Here is a 19,788-nt window from a genome sequence, read left to right on the forward strand (position 1 = left end):
ACTGAGGCACCACCTATGAGTGGTGACCATCAGAAGGAGACTTAGCCGATCTTTGGGGCCCAATGAAGGGGGTGGATGGAGGCCAGGTGGATAGATGCTCCTCATTACCTCAGCAGACCTTCCCCCGCAAGATCCCTTGGGCCCCAACCCTGAAACAAACATCCCATTAGTGAGCCTTTTTATTGTTGTGTGTGTTGTTTTTTTTTTAATTGAAGGTCCCTTACTGGTCCTGTTTCCATGAGTGCCAAGACCAGGGGAAAAGGGGAGGGGAACCAGGTGGCGCAAAGAAGGGTCATCTCCACAACATTCCATTTATACACAGAACTAAACAGACAAGCACAGAGTCACTATTGCGGTTAGAAGTTGGCAGCATGGGAAAAGGGAGGAACAGGTGAGGAACTGGGGTGTCGTTAAAAAAAATACAGGCCCCCCCCAAACTGGGGTGCCTGGGGGGAACTTGGTCTGCTTCAACCCAAGAGGAATCAGAAGATCAAAAGCGGTTTGGGAAAGCCAGAACCGTCAGGGATAGAGGGAGGAGGAAGGTCCAGGGGGTGAGGGGGCTGTTTGGCAACTGGGGTGAAGGGATTGCCCTCCCCCTGCTGGGATCCCCCCAGCCCCTCCGGTCTGGCAGGAAGGGGGCAGCCTGCAACCCCCATGGGCAGGTCTGGGGCTGCCAGATGCTCCAGGCAGGGGGCTGGAGGGGGCTCACAAAGGCTTGCCCTCCAGAGAGATGACGGCACTGCCCCCCAGTTTCTCTGCCAGGGTGCAGCGGTCCTTGACCTCCTCGTAGCAGTTTGCTTGTAACTCATGCTTGATCCCTGTGAGGAAGAAGGGGAGCATCTGTGAGCAGGATGCATTGGGGGAAGGGAAGTCAGGGCTGGGAAGGAGCCAATCAGAACAGATGGAAGGGACAAGGTTACCTTCTAGCAGGCAGGGAAGAGGAGGGGGAGGAATCTCATATACCACGGCATTCATCCCACCCTACAGCCAAAGCCTGAGTGAAAAGGTGTATGGCACCAATGCTGGCCCTTACCAGTCAGCTTTTTCTTGATGGCATCCTTGGAGCTGGCATAAATCATTTTGCTCTTAAGGGGTGCAGACTCAGGTGCCCTGAAGGAAAACAGAGAATATGCAACAAAGTTCCCTCTCCAAGTCTAGCAAGTGCCGTCAAATAATAGAGGACTTCAAGAAACCCTTGAGCTGGTCTCCAGCATTCAAGCTTTTATCAAGTTCCTCATTGACAAGTGTTTTGTTACAATACCCTCCCTCCGAATTCCATTAACTGGGAACCACAGAGGTTCCCATCCTAAGAAAGTAGGGTGGGGCAGAGCCAGAGCAGGTAACAGGAAGAAAGTGCCTGCAGAGAAGCTCACCAGAAGATAAACACCAGGTCCTCCTTCTTGCTCTCCTTGGTCTCATAGGTTGCGTCATAGAGGGCATAGCGGCAGTCCTTGTCTGGTAGCATCTTGACAAAGGTGGCGTAGGGGTCATCTACAGTCTGGCCCACATCACCTACCAGGATCTCCTTGCCCTCCTCGAGGATGATGTTCTTCTTGTCCTCGCTCAGGCAGAAAAGAACTGCCTTCTTGCGCTTCTTCACCTCCTCGGGTGTTGAAGACTTACGCACCTTCATGTCATTGAACACTTTGATGACGCCATCAGAAACCGCCACGCCAGAGGCCTGAGGGACAAGCCACATATTTTTCATGAAGGAAAGACTTCTGGACCCCCCCTGAAGTCCCTCCTTTGCAATCTTAAGAAATATACCTCGGATGCCAACAAGTTCTCAACCCGAGGAGATCATTAATCCCCTTCCCAAGACAAGAGTCACTATTTTCCACCCAAACCACTGTCCAAGGACCAAGTGAGACACAACTCCAGAATGGCAGCCACAGAAGAAACCTCTTATCTAATTTAACATAATTCCTCCTCATCCAATACTTTACAGCCTAGAAACTGAAGATCTCTGAGAGGCAGAACCTTGGCTTTGATGTGAGCCCAGAATCAAAAGAATCCATAGGCTATTGACTCAATCTCAGCTTTAGGGTAACAGTGCCGACTTAAAACTTCACGGATAGGAAAAGGAGACCCAGGCACCCAGGGAATAAACACCTCTTCTGGAAACAGAACCAGAACGCCACAATAGCAGGGCACAAAGAAATTTAACGGTTCTCGTTAAACCTGTCATAACTATTCAGTACAGTTGTTCACAAACCATCCTTTTTCTTGGGTTTTCTTCAAAGCAAAAATCACAATCCCCAATTAAAACCATAACCCATTAACTCCCAGTCTTCGGGAAAAATGTAGGACCTAAAGGTGGCTGACAGAAGTCAGCAGGTCAAACCCAAATGCGCACCGTCCTCAAGAGCTCTTTTAACGTCTATTTTGGGTCGTGTTGGGTGGGGACACGATAGCCAAGAGAGGGGCTACTGACCAAAGCGAAATATGCCGCGCCCCCCACTCCCGGAACTGCAGAGGAAGCCGGCCACGTGACTCAGCCGCTTCCGGAGTAGGCGGGAGAAAACGTTCGCCTGGGCCCGACCAGGACCCGGAGAGAAAGCAGTACCTGGAGGCAGTAGCACCCCCAGGGCCTCAAGACCGAAGAATCGCTTTACCGACCGGCGTATCCGTCCCCTCCGCTGCCGGTCGGAGGATGGACAAGTTACACAACCTTCAGTTCTCGTAGCCCTGGGGCTGAACACAGGGGGCGGGGTGGTTTCCGGGCGGTGCCCGCCTGGGTCACTTCCCTAAACTCGGCTCCACCCTCAGGCCCCATCCGGGAAAGCCGAAGGCCCCGCTTGTCCAGGGCTTCGGGCCCAGTAGTGGGGCCAGTGCGTGTGCGCAGGCGCGGGCCGACGGTGCCTTTCCAGCCTTTGCCGGATGTACAGAGCAGAGAACCCAGATCGCTTCGTGGGCTCCCTCGCAGGGCCGTGATACCTCCGCGGTGCAAACCTGCGGCTCCGGTGGCGTGGTGCAGGCTTCTAATCCTCAGCGCTAGCACGCAGACCCCTCCGCCCCCGCATCCCCCCTTGGCCCTCTGCCCCCGCCCCTCCTGGGCGCAGACATCCCTGCCACCTGCTCTCAACAGACCCGCCAGCCGAGGGAGGGTGACGCGGAAACAGGAACAGCCCTTGGGTGGGGCGCGCACGCCGAGACCGCTCGCGCGCTTTTCCTTCGACACCCCCGGGAAGGGTTCGGATGCCGCGTGCTCCGCCGAACGCGCGCCCCCGTGAACCGACTTGCCTCAGCGCGCGTCACCGGCTGCTCCGCGAGGGGCGGGCGCGCGCGCACCACAGACCCCTCCCCCCCCGCCGGTATCCGCGCGGGCGCACCAGCGCGGTGGGGGAGGGGAAAGGAGCCCAGGGGGCGCGCGAGCGACGGCCGAGCTAGCCCTCCCCAGCGCCCTCGGGCGCGCACGCGCGTCCCAACACTACCCGCCCCTCAGCCCGAGACCCTTATCCCGCCCGGGGCGCTGGGGGAGGGGGTGCAGATGTCGCTCCCCCGTTCCTTCCCCCGCGCGCAGACGAGCGACTTGCAGACGCCTCCCCTCGGTCGCCATGGCCTGCTGCTCACCATGTTTCCGGAAGCGAAAGGGAGACAGCAAAAAGGGTTAGAAGAGATGAGAGCCGCTGCAGCTGCCGCCGGGATCCGACTGAACGCGGCCTCTCCCGGCCCCTTCCGTTTAGTAGGAGCCGCACAATGAGGGGCGGGGCGGGCTTCCGGCGCTCCCCCCACGGGGCGACGGGAAATGAAGTCCAAGGGTCCTGCGCCGTCTTTTTGGCCAGCCAGCCTCTCAGGGCCCTATTACATGCTGGGTAACGTAGTTCGAGACAGCCAAGGGGGGCGGTGCTGTGGCGCGGAGAGCACGCCCATTGGTCCACTTTTCCAGGAAACGCTCCGCAGGGCAGAGGCCCCTAGCTCTAGGTAATGTGACCCGAAAATGAGCCCTCGACTTCGCCGCTCTTTAACCGCCACGAAACTGTTTCTTAAGATCCATCTTGGCACCTTCTGGCCTGAAAATTTTGAGTTTAGTATTTTGCTTTTCTGAGCCGAAGTAACTATTTATTGGCCTGGAATCCAGTCCTGGAGCAAGAGGAATCGCAAGTGTAAAGCGTGTTCAACCCGATAAACAATTCGTTGGGCACCCTTCATATGCAAAGCCACTCGTTTCCTGAGAAAGACCATATGCAACTTCAATAAAATTAAAATAAGACACAAGAGAGACTCTACAAGGAAGTCTTTAAGAATATAGCTTTGTTCAAAAAAAAAAAAAAGAATATAGCTTTGTTCTTGTTTTAAAGATAGATGGCAAATTCACGAAACGGGTTTATGTCAATATAAAGACTGCGCCTTTTACTAGACACGGTGAAAAGAATAGATATTAAGCCAGACTCGAATCACGTCCTCTAGTTAACAGTCATGCATACGGTTAACTTAAAACTCGGAAAAATTAAGGCACAGCTGTGTTAGCTTAAGTTTCTGAAAAAGAAGCCGGTGGGGACTACGGAAAGTTTTCCTTGGCCTCGAACAACGACCATGCCTTAGTCTTTGCCGAAAGGGTCGCAAATCAGGGAACTGAAGGCCTAGATCCCATCAGCGGAATAAAGAGTGTAAATGAAGAGCTGGAAGCCCGGTCTTCAAGATCCGGAGTGGGGGACTTCGCAGAGCATGCTGGGGATTGTAGTCAAGGACGTCCCCCTGCATCGCTCACCCTCCGAGTTCCCGGAAGCCCCAGGTGGAGGTCGCCGCTCGACCCACAGCCCTGTAAACGACCCTGCCAGAAAAGGAGACTGGCTCCACTTTTTTTTCAAGCCTCGGAGTTTCCAAGAGCAACGAGGAGGGGCAGAGAGACTTCGAAGTTACCCTGGAGACACGCTCCCGCCCGCCCCTAGCCACGGGATGCCCTAGATGTCCTTATTAGGACAAGAGACTAGAGGGGGTGGGGCCAACCCGCACACTCGATGGAGGCTCCTTATAAGGCAGCCTCGGGAGGGAGGCGGGAGTTCGGAGCTGGCTTGGGCGCGCGGGGGGCGGGGGCGAGGGGGGTGCGTTCGCGGCTGGGCGGAGTCTGGAGGGGCGGGCCTAGAGCTAGGGTGCCAGACTCCGTACTCCTCGAAGGCCGCAGACCATCTCCTCGCGACTTCAGTATAACAGCTGGGTGGAGGCTGTCACTCTCTGGTGACATCTTCAAGCCGAACTCAGCTGTACGTGTCCCTCAACCTGGGACCCTTTTGCATAAGCCTAAACCTAAACTTCCTTGAGAGTCTCCCACCTCCAATGAGTTACAAAAATGACTGTGTTCTCCCCTTCCACCTTTGTCCGGGCCTTTACCTTCAGTCTGCTCCCCTGAATCTAACCACGTGCCCATCTCAGACCCCCACCTCGGGCTGAGGCCCAGCACCTCCCATTTGCCCCCCTTCTATTTGCCCTCTGTTCCCCTCTGTTCTCCTAGCTTTAACCTTCCCTGAAAGTCCCAGACTTCGTGCCCTCCCCCACTGCTGGATCTCCACATCTCCCCACCCCTCACCCAGCTCGGAATCACCATTTCTTCAGAGTCCTTGAGCTCCTCCTACATTACCTTTGTATCTTCATCCCTTATACTTCTTTCTAGATGTCCTTCCTACAAATATGCCTGCACTTACTTGCCCCACCCTCCACCTCTTGGGCTTTTCAGAAGCCCAGCGTCTCTCCAGCATCCTCAGCAAAGGTGAGACAAACTGACAACCTCAGGTTCCTCGGTGTTAAGGATTACTGCCATCCAGCCCTCCTATCCACACGGGGGCGCTGTCTGTCTTTCTGTCCGCACGAAGAGTACCCCGCTCTCCAATCTGGGCTAGGAGGAAGGGGCGGGTCAAGGCTCCGGGGGTCTGGGTGGGGCCGATCCAAAAGACTGGTCTGGGCCGGGAGGGGCGAGGGGGCGAGAGGCCGTAGAAAAAGCGCTTGGTACCAACTACTTAAGGCAGTGCAGGAGCGGGGAGGGCAGCTGGAGGCTGTTCTCTAGTAATTGCCCCGCGTGGGGCCACGTGTTTGGAGAGGTGCCCCCCTCACTCTCTCGAGCCAGGTGTTCGAATCCCGTCTCCAGAACTGGCGGCGCCCCAGCCTGGTCGGCGCGAAGCGCCAGAGGACCCGCCCTGGGGCTCATGGCAGCGTCGGTCCGCCTGGGCCGGAAACGCCCGCTGCCCGTTTGCCCCAACCCACTCTTCGTTCGCTGGCTAACCGAATGGCGGGACGAGGCAGCCAGTAGGGGGCGCCGCACGCAATTCGTATTTCAGAAGGTGGGTCTCGGCTCGACGCGGACTGGTACGGGTGGAACCGGACAACCAGGCCTGCCCTGACCCCAGTACGGTACCCCCGCCCCCGCCAGGCGCTGCGCTCCCTCCGGCGGTACCCACTGCCCCTGCGCAGCGGCAAGGAAGCTAAGATCTTGCAGCACTTCGGAGACAGGCTGTGCCGTATGCTGGACCAGCGGCTGCAGCAGCACAAAGCATCAGGGGGTGAGCGCTGGAGTCAGGGTCGGTGGTCCCCTGAACCTCCCCCAGGCGCAGCCTCCGAAACCACCTGGGATACCTTAGCTTCAGGCTCCCCCCCTCATGTCCTAGTTGTTTGACCGCAGGCTAGTGGCTGGCTTGCAAAACGTCACCCCTCTTACCTACCACATGAACTGGCAGCGTTCCAGACCTTCCTGCCTGCTGGATTCCGTGGGATTGACGCTCTTCTGCTCCCGCAGGTGACCATGCCCGGAGTTCACCTTCTGGAGAGAAGAGTTCAACCCCAGAAGGGCCACCTGCGAGAGTCCGAGACTCTTCCATGCCAGTGAGAACTGGGCGAGGGGAGTGAGAAGGAAAGTGGGAGAAGGAGCAGTAAGATTTTCTGGCTTGTGGGGACTTAGCAGCCCTGAGTCCAGATCTGCCACCAGTGACGCTTGGCCTTGGGCAAATGACTTATTCTGGTACTTAGTTTTCTTCTCTGTAGGTGGAGATATTGTATAATAATAGTTGAGAGTTCTGTGATTGGGCTATTCAGGGAGCCAAGACCAGTAAGCCCTGAGGATTGCTGTTATTGGCTTTTGTTGCCTTAGCACTTCTGTAGCAAATGGGAGAACTGAGGCTGGGTCAGGCAGATGAGACCCCTCGGCCCACTCCCATCCCGGCAACCATCCACCGTCTCATCCCAGCCTTACAGGCCATCCCATCATCCCACCCATCTTACAGGGAATCTGAGATGTGGCTGAGTGACTTGTTCGGGGCCATGTAGCCTGCTGAGATACAACCTGAACCTCAGCCCTTCCAGGGATTCAGTCCACGATGGCTGATTGGTTTTCATGTTCAAAACGTCTTGTCTTTCAGATTCCAGCCCAGCCCAAAGCAGGAGGCTCTGGCAGCTACTGGCCAGCTCGGCACTCAGGAGCACGAGCAGTACTGCTGCTGCTTTACCGGGAACACTTGGTGAGCACTTGGCTGTCCCAGGAGTTAGGAGAAGCCAGGTGGTGAGGCTCCTGGAGGAGACTGGCCCCTGAGCTGAACCTGCCTTGGCTACATTTCTGTCCTGGTTACAGAATGCTAGCGGCCATAGTTTCCTAACGAAGGAGGAGCTGCTGCAGAGATGTGCCCAGAAAGCTCCCAGGGTGAGTGCTGAGATGGGAAAGGATAGAGCCGAGTGGCTTTGAAACAGACCCTAAGTCCACCAGAGATTTCTCTTCTTGGGAGCAAGCAGTGGTATGGGGCCCACCGAGTTGGACATGTGGTAGCACCAGGAGGTTTCTAAGGGTCTCCTCTCCTATGGACAGGTGGCTCTTGGGCGTACTCGACCCTGGCCAGCCCTCCGCTCCCTCCTCCACAGGAACCTGGTTCTCAGGACACACCAGCCAGCCAGGTGGGGTCAACTACAGGGGGATACAGGAGGTGTGTGTGTGTGTGTGTAGGGCGAGGGGAGAATGTGTGTGATGTTCTGAGTGGGGCCCTACAGTCACCCAGCAAATCTCAGGCCTCATGCTATTGAGATAGGGATAGGAAGGGAGGCCTTACTCCTAGGAGCCCACATTGGTGGAGTACCATGAGGATCTGAGAGACCAAGCAGTAGATGAGAGGAGGAGGAGGTGTCAGGTTATTGAAAGAGCAGAAAGGCTTTGCGGAGGACACAGCGTTTTGACGTGTCTTAGAATTTATCAAGGAGAGATGTAGGAACAGCACTCCAGAGAGGAGGAAGAAGTTTGTCTGAAATGTGCTTGTTGCAGACTAGGAAACATTCCTGGGCAGGTCCAAAAGAAGCTGATCTGAGGAGCAAGAGCACAGCCTGGCGGTGGAGGTGGGGGTGGAAGCCACTGGACTTGTTTGTGCAGGGTCGCCAAGGCTGGTGAGACCAGCTTAGCTGGGGGCAAGCAGGAGAGCCTGCCAGGTCTGGGTGAAAAAGGGAGATCTGTGTTCATCTACCAGGTACTCGCTGACTCCGGAGGGTCTGGAGCTGGCCCAGAAGCTGGCTGAGTCAGAGGGCCTGAGCTCACTGGATGTGGGCTTCAGGCCAAAGGAGCCCCCTGGGAAGGAGCCAGAAGTGCCAGGAGCGGCCTCTGCTGAGCTGTGAGGAGGAGGGGGAGGGGACAGAGGAGCCAGAAGGGTCCCAGAAATGAGGCCCAACCCTATCTCCATCATCTCTAGCTAAGCTGCCCCACCCAGTGTGGGTTGCAGGGGGGAGAGGGGGTACTGCCTGGCACTGGCGTTCTGGCCTTAAAACACACCAACACCTCCCTCCCCTCCTTGTAGTGGTGGGAGTGTCCAGCAGCTGCCACTGGAGCTTGGGCCTGGAGAGTACAGGGTGCTGTTGTGTGTGGACGTTGGCGAAGCCAAGGGGTGAGTGTGTGGACGTTGGCGAAGCCAAGGGGTGAGTGGGGTGAGAGAAGCAAGAGAGAGGATGCTGGGGCGGGTGGCAGGGGCCTGCCCTGATCTAGGCCTACTGTCTCACCATTCTAGGGCAGGGCACAGGCCAAAATTGCTCCTGGAGCTACAGCGGCTGCATGTGACCCATGTAGTGCGCAAGTTGCACGTCGGGGACTTCGTGTGGCTGGCTCAGGAGACCAGGCCCAGAGACCCAGGTAAGGGGTGTAGACAGAGGAGCAGATATAACAGGCAGGGCCTGGCGGGGGGGGGGGGGGGGGGCACAAGCCAATAGAACCCTTCTTGGTCTCCTGACAGCAAGACCTGGGGAGCTCGTCCTGGACCACATCGTGGAGCGCAAACGGCTAGATGATCTGTGTAGCAGCATCGTAGATGGCCGCTTCCGAGAGCAGAAGGTTCCTAGACTGGCCTCACCGTGCTCCCCGTTTCCTGTCCACTTTAGGGCCCCTCCACAGCCCAGAGGTGTCCTCAAGGCAGAGCTCCCATAGCTCCAGCCACATCTCCATTAGAGCTACACCCAGGCAGCCCAAACATCAGACCCCTTGCACTCCTACAGGTGCATGGTAGGTGTGCAGGGTGACTGAACTGGTTGAGGAGCATATTCAAGACCCCTTGGGCAGCCAGCCCCTACAACCTAGGATAAATAAGACCCAGACCTCCAGGAGTGGGACCACACAGCTCAGGTTAGGTACTGGCTGCTGGGCTGACTGCATAGTCACAGAGGCTATGTGTAGGCCAAGAGAGGTTTGAAGAATGGACATCATTCAGAGATGGTGGAAGGCTTTTCCAGGCAACGGTAACAGTGTGAGCAGAGGTGGGGGCCCTTTGAGACAGGCAGAGAAGCTAGGGAGGACGAGGAGGTGGATTGGTGAGACTAGGGTCCCGTGATGATTTTGAGTGACATGCTGGACAGCCAGCATATGGGCATCCAGGCCTGACCCTCCCTGCCTCTCTACCTCCCCAGTTCCGGCTAAAGCGCTGTGGTCTGGGGCACAGAGTATACCTGGTGGAGGAGCATGGCTCTGCACACCACCTTAGCCTTCCTGAGAGCACGCTGCTGCAGGCTGTCACCAACACTCAGGTGAGCCAAGAGAACAAGGCGAGGCTTGCAGGAACTCCATGGTCCACAGCTCTGGCCAAGAATTCCCATCATCTCTTGGGTGGGTTCCTCTTCCCCAGGTCATCGATGGCTTCTTTGTGAAGCGCACAGCAGACATCAAGGAGTCAGCTGCCTACCTGGCCCTCTTGACGCTGGGCTTGCAGAGGCTCTACCAGGTGAGCAAGTGATTTGTCCTTGGGTCCTATGCTCCCCCAAGGAAGTGAAGTGAGCAAGATCCCAATTTTTCAGACTGGCCTCCTGAGGCCGAGGATTAGGCAAGGAATGGCAGGGAGTTGTCCCCTAGAGCTCTGTCCTGGCCTCAGTTCCCTCTTCCTTCAGGGCCATACCCTACGCAGTCGCCCCTGGGGAACCTCAGGGGATCCTGAATCAAGGCCTGGGCCCTCCCCACATCCTCTCTGCTCACTCCTCACCTTCAGTGACTTCAACGCGGGAGCCATGAAGAACAAGGTACAGCCTGTACCCCATGCCTCCTTACTCGGGCCAGCCCAGGCCATGCCTGACACCATTCCCCTCGCCCAATCCCAGGCCCAGTGTGTGCAGGAGGTGTTCCTCAGGCAGCTGATGCAGGTGCGGGGAGTGAGTGGGGAGAAGGCAGCAGCCATAGTGGGCCAGTACAGCACCCCTGCCAGGTGAGTGCTTTGCGGAGGGGTCTGGCTCTGCCAGGGTGCATGGACCTGACTGAGTGGACAGAGGGGAGTTGGTGGAGGTCAGGTGGTAAGGAAGACGAGGTCAGCTAGAAGTAGACAGTATCTCAGGGTCAACTAGGAGTAGACAGTATCTCAGCGGCCAGGGAAGCCAACAGGAGGGAGCGAGCGCTTCTGCCTGGTGCAGTGGAGAAGGCTTCTGGATGAGGGGGTTGGGCCATGAAGACTAGGCCAAGAATAGTCACACTTGGAGAACATTTGCAGCTGCATGAAGGGAGGGTGAGCTGGATGGAAGGCTCAGGAAGTACAGCAGCAGTCCTGACTCCTCTCCTCCACGCTGACCCCTTCTGCCTGTCTCCCGTAATGGTGGCCTAGCCACTCAAGAGTGGGCCAGCTGTCCGCTGTTGCCAAGCTTTAGAAACTCAAACACCCTACCCCACCCCCAGCCTCCTGGCCGCCTATGACGCCTGTGTCACCCCCAAGGAACAGGAAATGCTGCTGAGCACCATCAAGTGTGGTCGACTGCAGAGGTGATGGCAAGGAAAAAGGACCTACAGGGAGTGGCTGGGGCAGGGTTGCTCTGGCTCATGGTCTGACCCTCACCTGCATTTCTCTTTGTGCAGGAATCTGGGGCCTGTTCTGAGCAGAATCTTTTCCCAGCTCTACTGCTGCTACAGCCCTCTGACCTGAGCCATCCCGTGAGGCCAACTACACCACCACCCCCTGCCTTCATGGGCTAGCCAGCCTTTTAAGCCACTGGTCTACAATAAAAATATAAGTATTTGCAGCTTGATGTATTATGGAGGTGATGCCAGGGACTTTGTGAAGTATCCAGGCAGAAACTGGGGAGACCAACAGATCCAGTGGCTTTTAAACTGAGCTCTAAGGACCCTGGGGTTCCCTGGGAGAGCACTGAGACCACCAAGGAGATGGAGTCAGTGAGGCGTTACAACTTTGAATCTAGTTTATATCATCAGAGTTCCCTGATAGGATCAAATATCCTTCCATAATAAGTTCTGTGTTTTGGAAAAGAAATATGTGGAAAGCACTAATCTTAATTACCTCATTTTATGGATTGGAAAACTGATGCCCAGGAAGAATCTACTAGGGTTTAGTCAAATTGATAGTTTGAGGCCAAACTGGGATTAGAACCCAAGGCCTCCAATGTCTACAGTAGAGTTTCCCAGGTCTCTTATAAACCAAACTCCAGTTCCTGGGCTGGGTCCCTGGAGTCTGTAGCCTTATTATCTTCTCCATTCTCAGAGAGACCGATTCTGATGTGCATGGTACATGGATCAATCCCGGTCTTGGGGACACAGTTCCCAACTTCTATCTATGGGGCACCCTGAGCCCGAATGGAGATACCCCCCTTTAGGTGATTGGCCTGCCTCCCACAGCCTGGCCACTTCCCCAGTCCAGGGGTTCACTACAGTGTTACCCACCCCCCTCAGCCACCAGGACTCCTTCTTTCTCCCTTTATTGCCTTTCTCTTTCTACTCTTCACAACAGCATCTGCCCTTGCAGCCGAGCACAGTCATCCCTGAGCCCCAAGCTCTTGGGCCACAGGAAGCCTCTCCCTCCCTGAGGGCTCCCCACCCCCACCTCAGAAAGTATAGGCCCCCACGAAGACGGTGAGTCTCAGTACAGAACTGGCCCGGTAGCTCATGAGGGAATTCATGGTGACCATCTCCAGATCCAGCACGTACTCCCGGGGGCCTGTCACAGGCCGGGCGAGGACCAGCATGGCGCTGACATTGTTGATTTGCTGCAGGGCATAGTGGGTGGGGGACATGTAGATTGTGTCAACCTACATGCCAAGACCCCTGCCCCAGCCTCACCTCCCCATCCCATATCTTGAGCCCACAATCAGTTGGCTGTGAAATGGAGAGTCCTAGCAGGCTGTGACCCCAGGCTCTCATCCAGCTCTGATACCCTTGACATCTTGTCACTGATGCACCCAGGCTCCTGCCCTCAGAAATTTCCCACTGGTGCCTTCCCACACTTTCCATCTAGTTCTTTTGTCTAATCAGGGTCAACTGATGATGCAAGGCCAGGTGGGAAACTTGGGAGTGGTGGGGTCTTTGGTGACCTGGAGCTGGCTGACTTCCCTTCAGAGCATCCAATTGCAGAAAGAGAAAACAAGGACTAATATCAGATAAACCCTTGGCCCCCTCTCATCGTGAGTCATGCCTGGACCTCTCCTTCCTAATAGCTCCACCAGCAGCGAGCTGGATTCTTGGATGCCAGACCCCTGCACCAACCCCTGCTGCCTCTCTCTCCAAGGCCCAGCTCCATCTGCTTGTGTTCCCCAGACCCTGTTGTGTCCTGTTACCTGGGCAGGCTTCTCATGCCAGTGCCTTATTCTAAGAGTGAACAAATCAGAGGCCAGATATGGAAACCAGTGCCAGGACTCAAACCCCAGTGTCCAAGTGCCTCGTTGGAACTGCATTTAACAACCTGTAGTTTGTAGCAAGGGAATTTAGAATACCCCTACCTTTCTGCGGAAATTCCACCTCCTGGGGGGACAGGGCTTTGAGAAAAGGGGCGGGACATGGTGGTAGAGCCAAATCTCCCACTTAAGGTTTCCTGGAATTCAGTTTTGGATTATGCATGTCACTTGAGGGGTGCAATTAGGGGAAAGCCTTACCCTAATGTAGAAATCCCCTTGCGAGTTTCCCGCACGGATCTGAAAGGCATTGTAGGCGCCAGGGTAGACAGAGGTCGCTTGGATCTGGAACACATCGGCGGGCACACTCCGCTCTGAGGTGATGCTCATGTATCGGTGCACAATAGACGAGGGCTGCTCCCGGCACAGGGGGTTGGAGGCCGGACAGAGGCAGCGACTAGAAACCCCAAAATGGGGACACAAGTGAGGTCCTAGCCTATACCCCAAGTTTGGTTCCATTCCTAAAACTAGGTATCCCCAAAGGATTCTCCCACTCCTAGAACTGTTTGCATGGTTTAGTCATGAAAGACTACAATTCCCATAGGCCCTGGAGCACTAGACAGCCTGCACAGCAGCCAGTCAGCCACAGAGCCCTCTGAGAGTTGCAGTTTCTGCGGGGGGGGGGCGGGGGGGGGCGGGGGGGGGTATCTGGTATCCCATGGACTCACTTGTCAGACACCTGGACGTAGGGTTCCACGCAACGGTTGGTATCCACGCAGCGGTAGCCTCCATGGAAGTTGACACAAGTTTGGGCCTCAGAGCACTGGTGCGCGCCTGACTCACACTCATCAATGTCTGCGTCAGGGGAAAGGGGCTGGAACCCAGATGTCAGGCCACCAGCCCCTGATACCACCCTACCTGCTCCACTGGGGCAACCTGTACCTTGGCAGAGGCGTGTGGCCAGCAGCTGGTAGCCCTGCGGGCAATGGCAGGAGAAGCGGCCAGGTTCGTTGACACAGCGGTACTGGCAGAGGTAACTAGAGTAGCTGCACTCATCAATATCTGAGGAAGAGTGGGGATGAGGGCTCTGGGCCAAGGGCAAGCCTCTCAATTCATTCCCACAAAGCTTTACAGAGAGAGCCTGGCCATACGTTAGGCTCAGTATGGAAAGACAGGGGGATGCAAAGCTCAGTAAGGAGACAGGATTCAAATAAAGGTCTGCCCAGACTGCCCAGCTCCCAGACCTCTGCCCCAGCTCTGCAATACAAGACCTCATGGAAGCACTGTGAATCTAGAGGCTTGGGTGTAAGTCCTGATTGAATTTGGGGAACCTTGATTTCCCTGTCAATAAAATGAGCAGGTTGGACTAGATGAGACTTTAAGGCCCAGCCTGTTAAAGCTTTCGGTAACTTGCCCAATTCCTGCAACCCACAACCAGCCTCAGTGTACAGTCCCCTCCTGCCAACAGGTAGTTTATAGGCAAGAGCCAGGGTTTCTGCTCTGGTTAGCCTCATGCTGTCTAGCGCTGAGCCAGGTACCAATGGGGCCATACAACCCCAAAGCACAACATAAACAAGGTACCTGGCCAGCTGACAAGGAATGAGCGATCCAGAGTGGAACCCTGGTGCAACCTCACCCTAGCTGTATGACCTTGGGCAAGTCACTTAACCTCTTTGCTGAAGGACTTTGTGCTTATTATTTTCTTTAACAATCGTCGCCAAAAACCTCGAGGGAGAGATTACCATCCTCGTTTTGCAGAGGAAGGAAAAATTCATACTTACAGCCTAGGATTGTTGGCAGGATTAAATGAGGCCAAGTACGTAGGGGAAATTAATGCCCTACACAGGGAAGGCGCTCAATAAATGATAGTTCACTTTAAAACGTCGTGGCTTGGGACTTGACAAAGCCTGTCTTGTCATTTTCCCACTTCATCCTCAAGACGATCCATTTTACAGAAGAAATGGGCTCAAAAGAGTGGCTGGCCCTAGTCCAGGATGCAGGTCCACCTAACTCCCAAGAGGGGAGCAGCCGCATCCTTTGTCAGTCTCCCCACTAAGCTTCAATGCTCCCTACTGAGTCCTCCCTACTGTGCCTTCCCCTCCATCCCAGACTGGAAGTTCTGTAGGTGCCCTGCAATCAACCTGGGGTGGAACACAGAGGATGTACATGGGTGCAGAATGGATGGGATGGGAAGGCATCAAATGGAGGACTGTGTGGCAGGAACAGGGCCTGGGAGGCTCACAGAGGAGCACAGCGGAGAGGGGGAGCTCTCACCATTGCAGGAGAAGCCATCCCGATGCAGCTCATAGCCCTGGTGGCAGCGACACAGGAAAGTCCCATAGGAATTGAAGCAGCGCTGCTCACATGGAGCCCCCATGTCGCATTCGTTCACGTCTGAGGGTTCAGGGAAAAACAGGAAGGGTGAAAGCCAAGGAGCAGCCCAGAGCGCCCACCTTCCCCAGGTGGGTCAGAAAGAGAACTCCTGCGCCCCACACCACCCTGCCCAGGATCCAGGAGCCTGGCCTGGCCCAGCCTCACCTACACAGGAGCGGTTGTTGGGCCCCAGCTGGAAGCCTGGTTCACATTGGCAGCGAAAGGAGCCAGGCAGGTTGACACAGCGGTGCTGGCAGTAGCGGTAGCGGCACTCGTCTATATCTGGGAGGGAGTCAAGGGAAAGGGGCAGAGGGCATGGATTGGCTGGGACTCAAGTCCTCACCACCCATACGTAGTCTTGCCTGTGTCTGGGGGTCTGAGCTCGGTCAGGTGAGCCAGGACTCACACACAGATCCTCACAGTTCTGTGACTGGTGACAGGAAGGCAGAGGTGGCAGGGGGGGTTGTCAGGTGCTAGGGGGAGAGCTGGGCCAAGGGCACAGAGCAGAGACTAGATAGGCTGTCCTCCAGACTTACCCACACACTCAGGCCCAATCTTGCGGTAGCCATCTGGGCAGGTGCACTGGTAGGAGCCGGGCAGGTTATGGCACTCCTGGCTGGGGCGGCAGTCATGCAGGGCCTGGGCACACTCGTCCACGTCTGCAGGAGACACCACTCAGCCCCCACCTGGGAGCCCACGCACCACCCATCATGCCAGATGCCTCAGCACAGGAGGATACAGGTCAGGTACCGTGCATGTCAGTTACGTGGATAACTGGCACCGCCTCCCCCAAAAAGGAGCACATGGATTAGACCCTCCCAACAGCACAATAACAGCCCATCAGCCTGGGAGCCAACAGGAAAGGCACCCTTGATCTGTGAGATACCCTACCAGAGATGCATAGGAAATAAGGCCCTGCCCAGACTCCCAGGAACACCAATTCCAGGGCCTTCCTCCAAGGACCATGGCACCCACGGGTGGGAAGTGGGTAGAGGGCAGAAGCTAAGAGGCAGAGCTCTTGCCTGCCCTTGCAGTGTGTCTCCAGAAGTTGAGAGGGGGATCCAGATGTTGGCTAGAGCACTGAGACAAGAGCTGGGGCCACCTGTGGCAGGCACCTCACAGAGTGAGGATCTGGATGGCAATCCCAATAGCTCTGAAGAGGCTTTTGAGCAAGAGAGCAATTGAGGTCTGAGTTTTTAAGTTGCAGTGATAGATGCTTAGTAGGTGGATTGAAAGCCCTAGTGCCAAGGTGACCCTCACTCACCCACACAGCGCTCTTGCTCGTCAGGTTCATAGCCTGGTAGGCAGGGGTTGGGGTATTCAGCAGGGGGCACTGGTGGTGGTGGTCCCTCGCCATGCAGATCATTGATGACAGCGGCTGAGCGGGGCAGGCACAAGTAGCCCCCATAGTGGTTGATGCATTTCATCTCTCCCTTGCAGGCCTCGGGGATGGTCAGGCACTCATTGACATCTGCAGAGAGGGGTCTGCTGGGCACAGCCGGTCTCCTGGACTGGCTGTGAAGTGGGTGGCAGGTGGGAGCCCAGCCCGGCCTTCTATAAGCTGTGTGACCTAGGCAGGGCCTTCTCTCTCGACTCAACAAGCTAAGGTTCCCTGCTCAGAACCCCTCTTCAAGGCCTGCCTGGGTGCCCTGCAATCATTTGCCCTGGGCAAATGGTGGGGCAGGGGGCTATTCCCATAGTCACCCCCATTCTCTTGTCCCCAAGAGGCTATCTACCCCTCCCCATAGCCTGGGCCCTGGCTCAGCCCAAGAGTGACGGGCAGGACTCCCCCACCCCGCAGACACTGTCCTCCCAGGACGTGATGGGGCAAAGCCAGACGGGAGAGTAGTTCGAGGTATCTAAGACCCAGCTCCTCTGGGCAGTGCCCTGCTGCTCTCCTGCCCACCGAGTGGTGGGGACAGGATGTCCTGGGCTTCTCTGAGAGGGAGGGGCCTGCATGGCTTCTCCACCCCTAGCTGAGCTGGCCCCCAGAGAATCAGAGCTGGCCTCCGCCAAGCCAAGCTGGGCAGAGGACAGGTCATCGGGCTCCCCGATGCTGCTCTTGGAGCTGAGCTTGCAATCCCTTTCCCAGTTCCTGGGGGTGGGTCAGTTCCCCAGTTCCCTGGGCACACTCACCCCGGCAGTGCTGGCTGTCGGGGTCCCACTCATAGCCATCTGTGCATTCCTACAAAGGGACAAGAGATGACCAGTAGTCATCCCCAGTCCCCTTCAGATGACCAGGCCAAGATCAGGGCCTGAGTCTGGCCACCCTCCCAGCCTGCTCCAAACAATGGCCCCCAGCTGCTTCCTACACCAATCAGGGGAGGGGACAATCTCCCCCAGCAGCAGCCATCCCAGGATCCTGATCTCTGTGTCCCAACCCAGCCCGGCCCAGGCCAGTGGCCCCACTGTCCCCACCGTGTAGCTGTCGGGCTCCTCCGAATCCTGGGGAGACGCTGCTCCCAAAAGCAACAGCAGCAGCGCCCAGAGCAGTAGAGACCCGGGGAGGCAGGAGGCGAAGGGGAGCATCCTGGGGGCTGGGAGGTGGTGGAGGGGTAGTGGAGGGAAGGGGGGTCAGGGCGCTTCCGCCACGCACCCCCACCCCCCATTCCCTGTACCAGAACTCAGAACCCTGGCCCCTGCCGCCCCCCGCTCCGTTCCGTGCCTGGGGCCCCGGAGCTTCCCAGGACCCAGGGCCCACTCCACCCTCAGGCCGGGGTTCGGGGCCCACCCGCCCGGGGCCGCCCCGCCCCCGCCCGGTCCCCCAGCGGCGCGGGCGGAGGAGCGCGGGCCTCTCGGCTCTGCGCTGACGCCGACTCGGCCGAGACTCCGGCTCGCGCCCTCCCCACACGGACAGCCACTCACTTGAGCCCGTGACGCCCCCGCGGCCCGCGTCTCCGGAGGCTCGGCTGGTTCGGGCAGTGCCTGCGGGCAAACGGACGGGCGGACGGCGCAGCTCCCTGGACGCGCGGCCCCAGGAAGCGCCCCCCGCTCGCCCGCCCGCCGCGGCGCGGCCCACCCCGGCGCCTCCGCCCGCCCCTCGGCGGATTCCTGAGCCCGCGCCAGGGGGAGGGACCCCGACCCCCCGCTTCTCCGCCCCCGGCCAGCCACAGGCCCCCACCCGGTCCCCCGCGGCGCTGCCCGGAGCCGCCTCCTGGCGCAGGGCCAGGGTCCCCCTAGATCCCCATCCCGGGTGTATGGCCTTGATGTCAGGCCCCCAAACTCACCCGAGAGCCTCTGGGCCCTCACTTTGTGCACCCCACTATGTCACCCTGCGCACCTGGACCCTACAAATCTGGGCTCCTGGAATTCCGCCCTGCGCACCCACAAATTAATGCCTGGGCCTTAACGCTCTGCGCCTGCCAGAATGTCATCCTCGGTTCCTGGACCTCATCTAATCCTGGGGCTTCCAGACCGTCGCTCTATGCCCTGCAGACCTTTACTCTGTGCACCTTGTACAGTCATACTGGGAACACCAAAATTTCATTCAGGGGCCCCAGACCCTCGCCCGAGGACGAGACGCTCCCCGGCCCAGAACTGTTCAGGTGCGTCCCTTCTCTCCATCTCTAGGGCTGTCAGCCGCAGGTGGTCCCTTCACTCCTGGATGGCCTCCTCCCAACAATCGTTCTGCGAAACCACAACGGTTTGGGAGCGGGGTCTGCAGTTGCCTTTTGGCCCAGAATGAATGGAAGCCCCTGAGAAGGCAGGTAGGACTGAACTGGCGCGTACAGGACGCCAGGGTCGGGTGCCAGGGCCTCAGCCGCTCTCCTCCCCAACGCGTCCCCACCCCCAACCTCGGGGTTTCTGCCTTCTTTCATGAGCCGAGGGCGAGGGCGCGCCTTTCGGGGAGGAGATTGGGCTGAGTTGGCTCCCAGGAAGGGGCGGGGCCTCCTCCTGCCCACGTTTCAGGGCGGGACCAGACGGGAAAAGGCCGCGTGTCCAGGGATCTCCCGCCGGGGGGCAGACGAAGTGCGGGAATCGCTGAGCCCTCCCCTCCCCTTCCCACCCGGGGTTTAGCCTCACGATCGGCCCCAGTGCAGCCCCGCCCAGGGAGAGGGTGTGCTGACGGGGGCAAATGGGTCCGGAGGTCAGCCCTTGGGGTTCAAGGTGACTTGGAGAGTGCACCCCTCAACCCCCAGATCCTTCACATCCACGGGGGCGAGGATGCTAAACCAAAAAGACAGGCATTAACAAGTGTTGGTGAGGAAATGGAGAAATGGGAATCTTCCTTCACTGCAGGTGGGAATTTAAGATGGTCCTCTTTGGGAAACGGTTTGGCAGGACCTCAGAATGTTACATGACCCAGAAATTTCACCCCCATGTACATGCCCAAGGGAATTGAAAACATGTCCGTACAAAAAGATCTATACACAACAT

The 19,788-nt window shown here is 57.3% G+C and overlaps 3 protein-coding genes across 10 annotated transcripts; 1 reads left to right on the forward strand and 2 right to left on the reverse strand.

Moving 5' to 3' along the window:
* Nucleotides 1-176: 176 nt before the first annotated feature.
* On the reverse strand, nucleotides 177-4,916 carry CFL1 (cofilin 1). Of its 4 annotated transcripts, none has more exons than XM_026004416.2 (4): nucleotides 3,574-4,916; nucleotides 1,374-1,681; nucleotides 1,034-1,110; nucleotides 177-818 (listed from the first exon to the last, which is right to left on the reverse strand). In XM_026004416.2, the coding sequence occupies exons 1-4, from the start codon at nucleotides 3,574-3,576 to the stop codon at nucleotides 706-708; spliced, it is 501 nt and encodes a 166-aa protein (XP_025860201.2). In that variant the 5' UTR covers nucleotides 3,577-4,916; the 3' UTR covers nucleotides 177-705. The 4 variants fall into 4 exon arrangements, with proteins under 4 accessions (XP_025860201.2, XP_072616382.1, XP_072616383.1 ...); XM_072760281.1 differs by lacking the exon at nucleotides 3,574-4,916 and adding an exon at nucleotides 3,244-3,423; XM_072760282.1 differs by lacking the exon at nucleotides 3,574-4,916 and adding an exon at nucleotides 3,091-3,287.
* A 169-nt stretch (nucleotides 4,917-5,085) lies between these two features.
* On the forward strand, nucleotides 5,086-11,439 carry MUS81 (MUS81 structure-specific endonuclease subunit). Of its 5 annotated transcripts, XM_026004407.2 has the most exons (17): nucleotides 5,086-5,204; nucleotides 5,612-6,275; nucleotides 6,365-6,494; nucleotides 6,728-6,813; nucleotides 7,347-7,445; nucleotides 7,556-7,624; nucleotides 7,787-7,872; nucleotides 8,433-8,573; nucleotides 8,757-8,843; nucleotides 8,964-9,085; nucleotides 9,186-9,283; nucleotides 9,853-9,969; nucleotides 10,068-10,163; nucleotides 10,327-10,455; nucleotides 10,534-10,637; nucleotides 11,099-11,182; nucleotides 11,276-11,439. In XM_026004407.2, the coding sequence occupies exons 2-17, from the start codon at nucleotides 6,141-6,143 to the stop codon at nucleotides 11,340-11,342; spliced, it is 1,650 nt and encodes a 549-aa protein (XP_025860192.1). In that variant the 5' UTR covers nucleotides 5,086-5,204; nucleotides 5,612-6,140; the 3' UTR covers nucleotides 11,343-11,439. The 5 variants fall into 5 exon arrangements, 4 of the variants coding, with proteins under 4 accessions (XP_025860192.1, XP_072616381.1, XP_025860193.1 ...); XM_072760280.1 differs by lacking the exons at nucleotides 5,086-5,204; nucleotides 11,099-11,182 and having other exon boundaries at nucleotides 5,826-6,275; XR_012001881.1 differs by lacking the exons at nucleotides 5,086-5,204; nucleotides 10,534-10,637 and having other exon boundaries at nucleotides 5,842-6,275.
* A 674-nt stretch (nucleotides 11,440-12,113) lies between these two features.
* EFEMP2 (EGF containing fibulin extracellular matrix protein 2) lies at nucleotides 12,114-18,435 on the reverse strand. The gene is made up of 11 exons (XM_026004415.2): nucleotides 18,277-18,435; nucleotides 17,830-17,948; nucleotides 17,548-17,596; nucleotides 16,676-16,882; nucleotides 15,948-16,070; nucleotides 15,577-15,693; nucleotides 15,313-15,432; nucleotides 13,981-14,100; nucleotides 13,767-13,893; nucleotides 13,300-13,495; nucleotides 12,114-12,417 (listed from the first exon to the last, which is right to left on the reverse strand). Exons 2-11 carry the CDS (start codon nucleotides 17,938-17,940, stop codon nucleotides 12,256-12,258), a joined length of 1,332 nt encoding a protein of 443 aa, XP_025860200.1. The 5' UTR covers nucleotides 17,941-17,948; nucleotides 18,277-18,435; the 3' UTR covers nucleotides 12,114-12,255.
* Nucleotides 18,436-19,788: the final 1,353 nt, after the last annotated feature.

Source organism: Vulpes vulpes, chromosome 5 (assembly GCF_048418805.1).
Source record: "Vulpes vulpes isolate BD-2025 chromosome 5, VulVul3, whole genome shotgun sequence".
NCBI lineage: Eukaryota > Metazoa > Chordata > Mammalia > Carnivora > Canidae > Vulpes > Vulpes vulpes.

What these genes read in the sequence shown, in the direction of transcription:
- CFL1 (XM_026004416.2), bottom strand. An exon ending in GACCTGGTGTTTATCTTCTG is followed by an intron (nt 1,111 to 1,373) that starts GTGAGCTTCTCT and finishes GTTTTCCTTCAG; the next exon opens with GGCACCTGAGTCTGCACCCC. An exon ending in CATCAAGAAAAAGCTGACTG is followed by an intron (nt 819 to 1,033) that starts GTAAGGGCCAGC and finishes TCTTCCTCACAG; the next exon opens with GGATCAAGCATGAGTTACAA.
- MUS81 (XM_026004406.2), top strand. Translation starts at nt 6,141, where the DNA reads ATGGCAGCGTCGGTCCGCCTGGGCCGGAAACGCCCGCTGCCCGTTTGC. An exon ending in GTGCCCAGAAAGCTCCCAGG is followed by an intron (nt 7,625 to 7,786) that starts GTGAGTGCTGAG and finishes TCCTATGGACAG; the next exon opens with GTGGCTCTTGGGCGTACTCG. An exon ending in AAGTGTGGTCGACTGCAGAG is followed by an intron (nt 11,183 to 11,275) that starts GTGATGGCAAGG and finishes CTCTTTGTGCAG; the next exon opens with GAATCTGGGGCCTGTTCTGA.
- EFEMP2 (XM_026004415.2), bottom strand. Translation starts at nt 17,940, where the DNA reads ATGCTCCCCTTCGCCTCCTGCCTCCCCGGGTCTCTACTGCTCTGGGCG. An exon ending in CGAGCAAGAGCGCTGTGTGG is followed by an intron (nt 16,071 to 16,675) that starts GTGAGTGAGGGT and finishes TGTCTCCTGCAG; the next exon opens with ACGTGGACGAGTGTGCCCAG. An exon ending in CAACAACCGCTCCTGTGTAG is followed by an intron (nt 15,433 to 15,576) that starts GTGAGGCTGGGC and finishes CTGAACCCTCAG; the next exon opens with ACGTGAACGAATGCGACATG.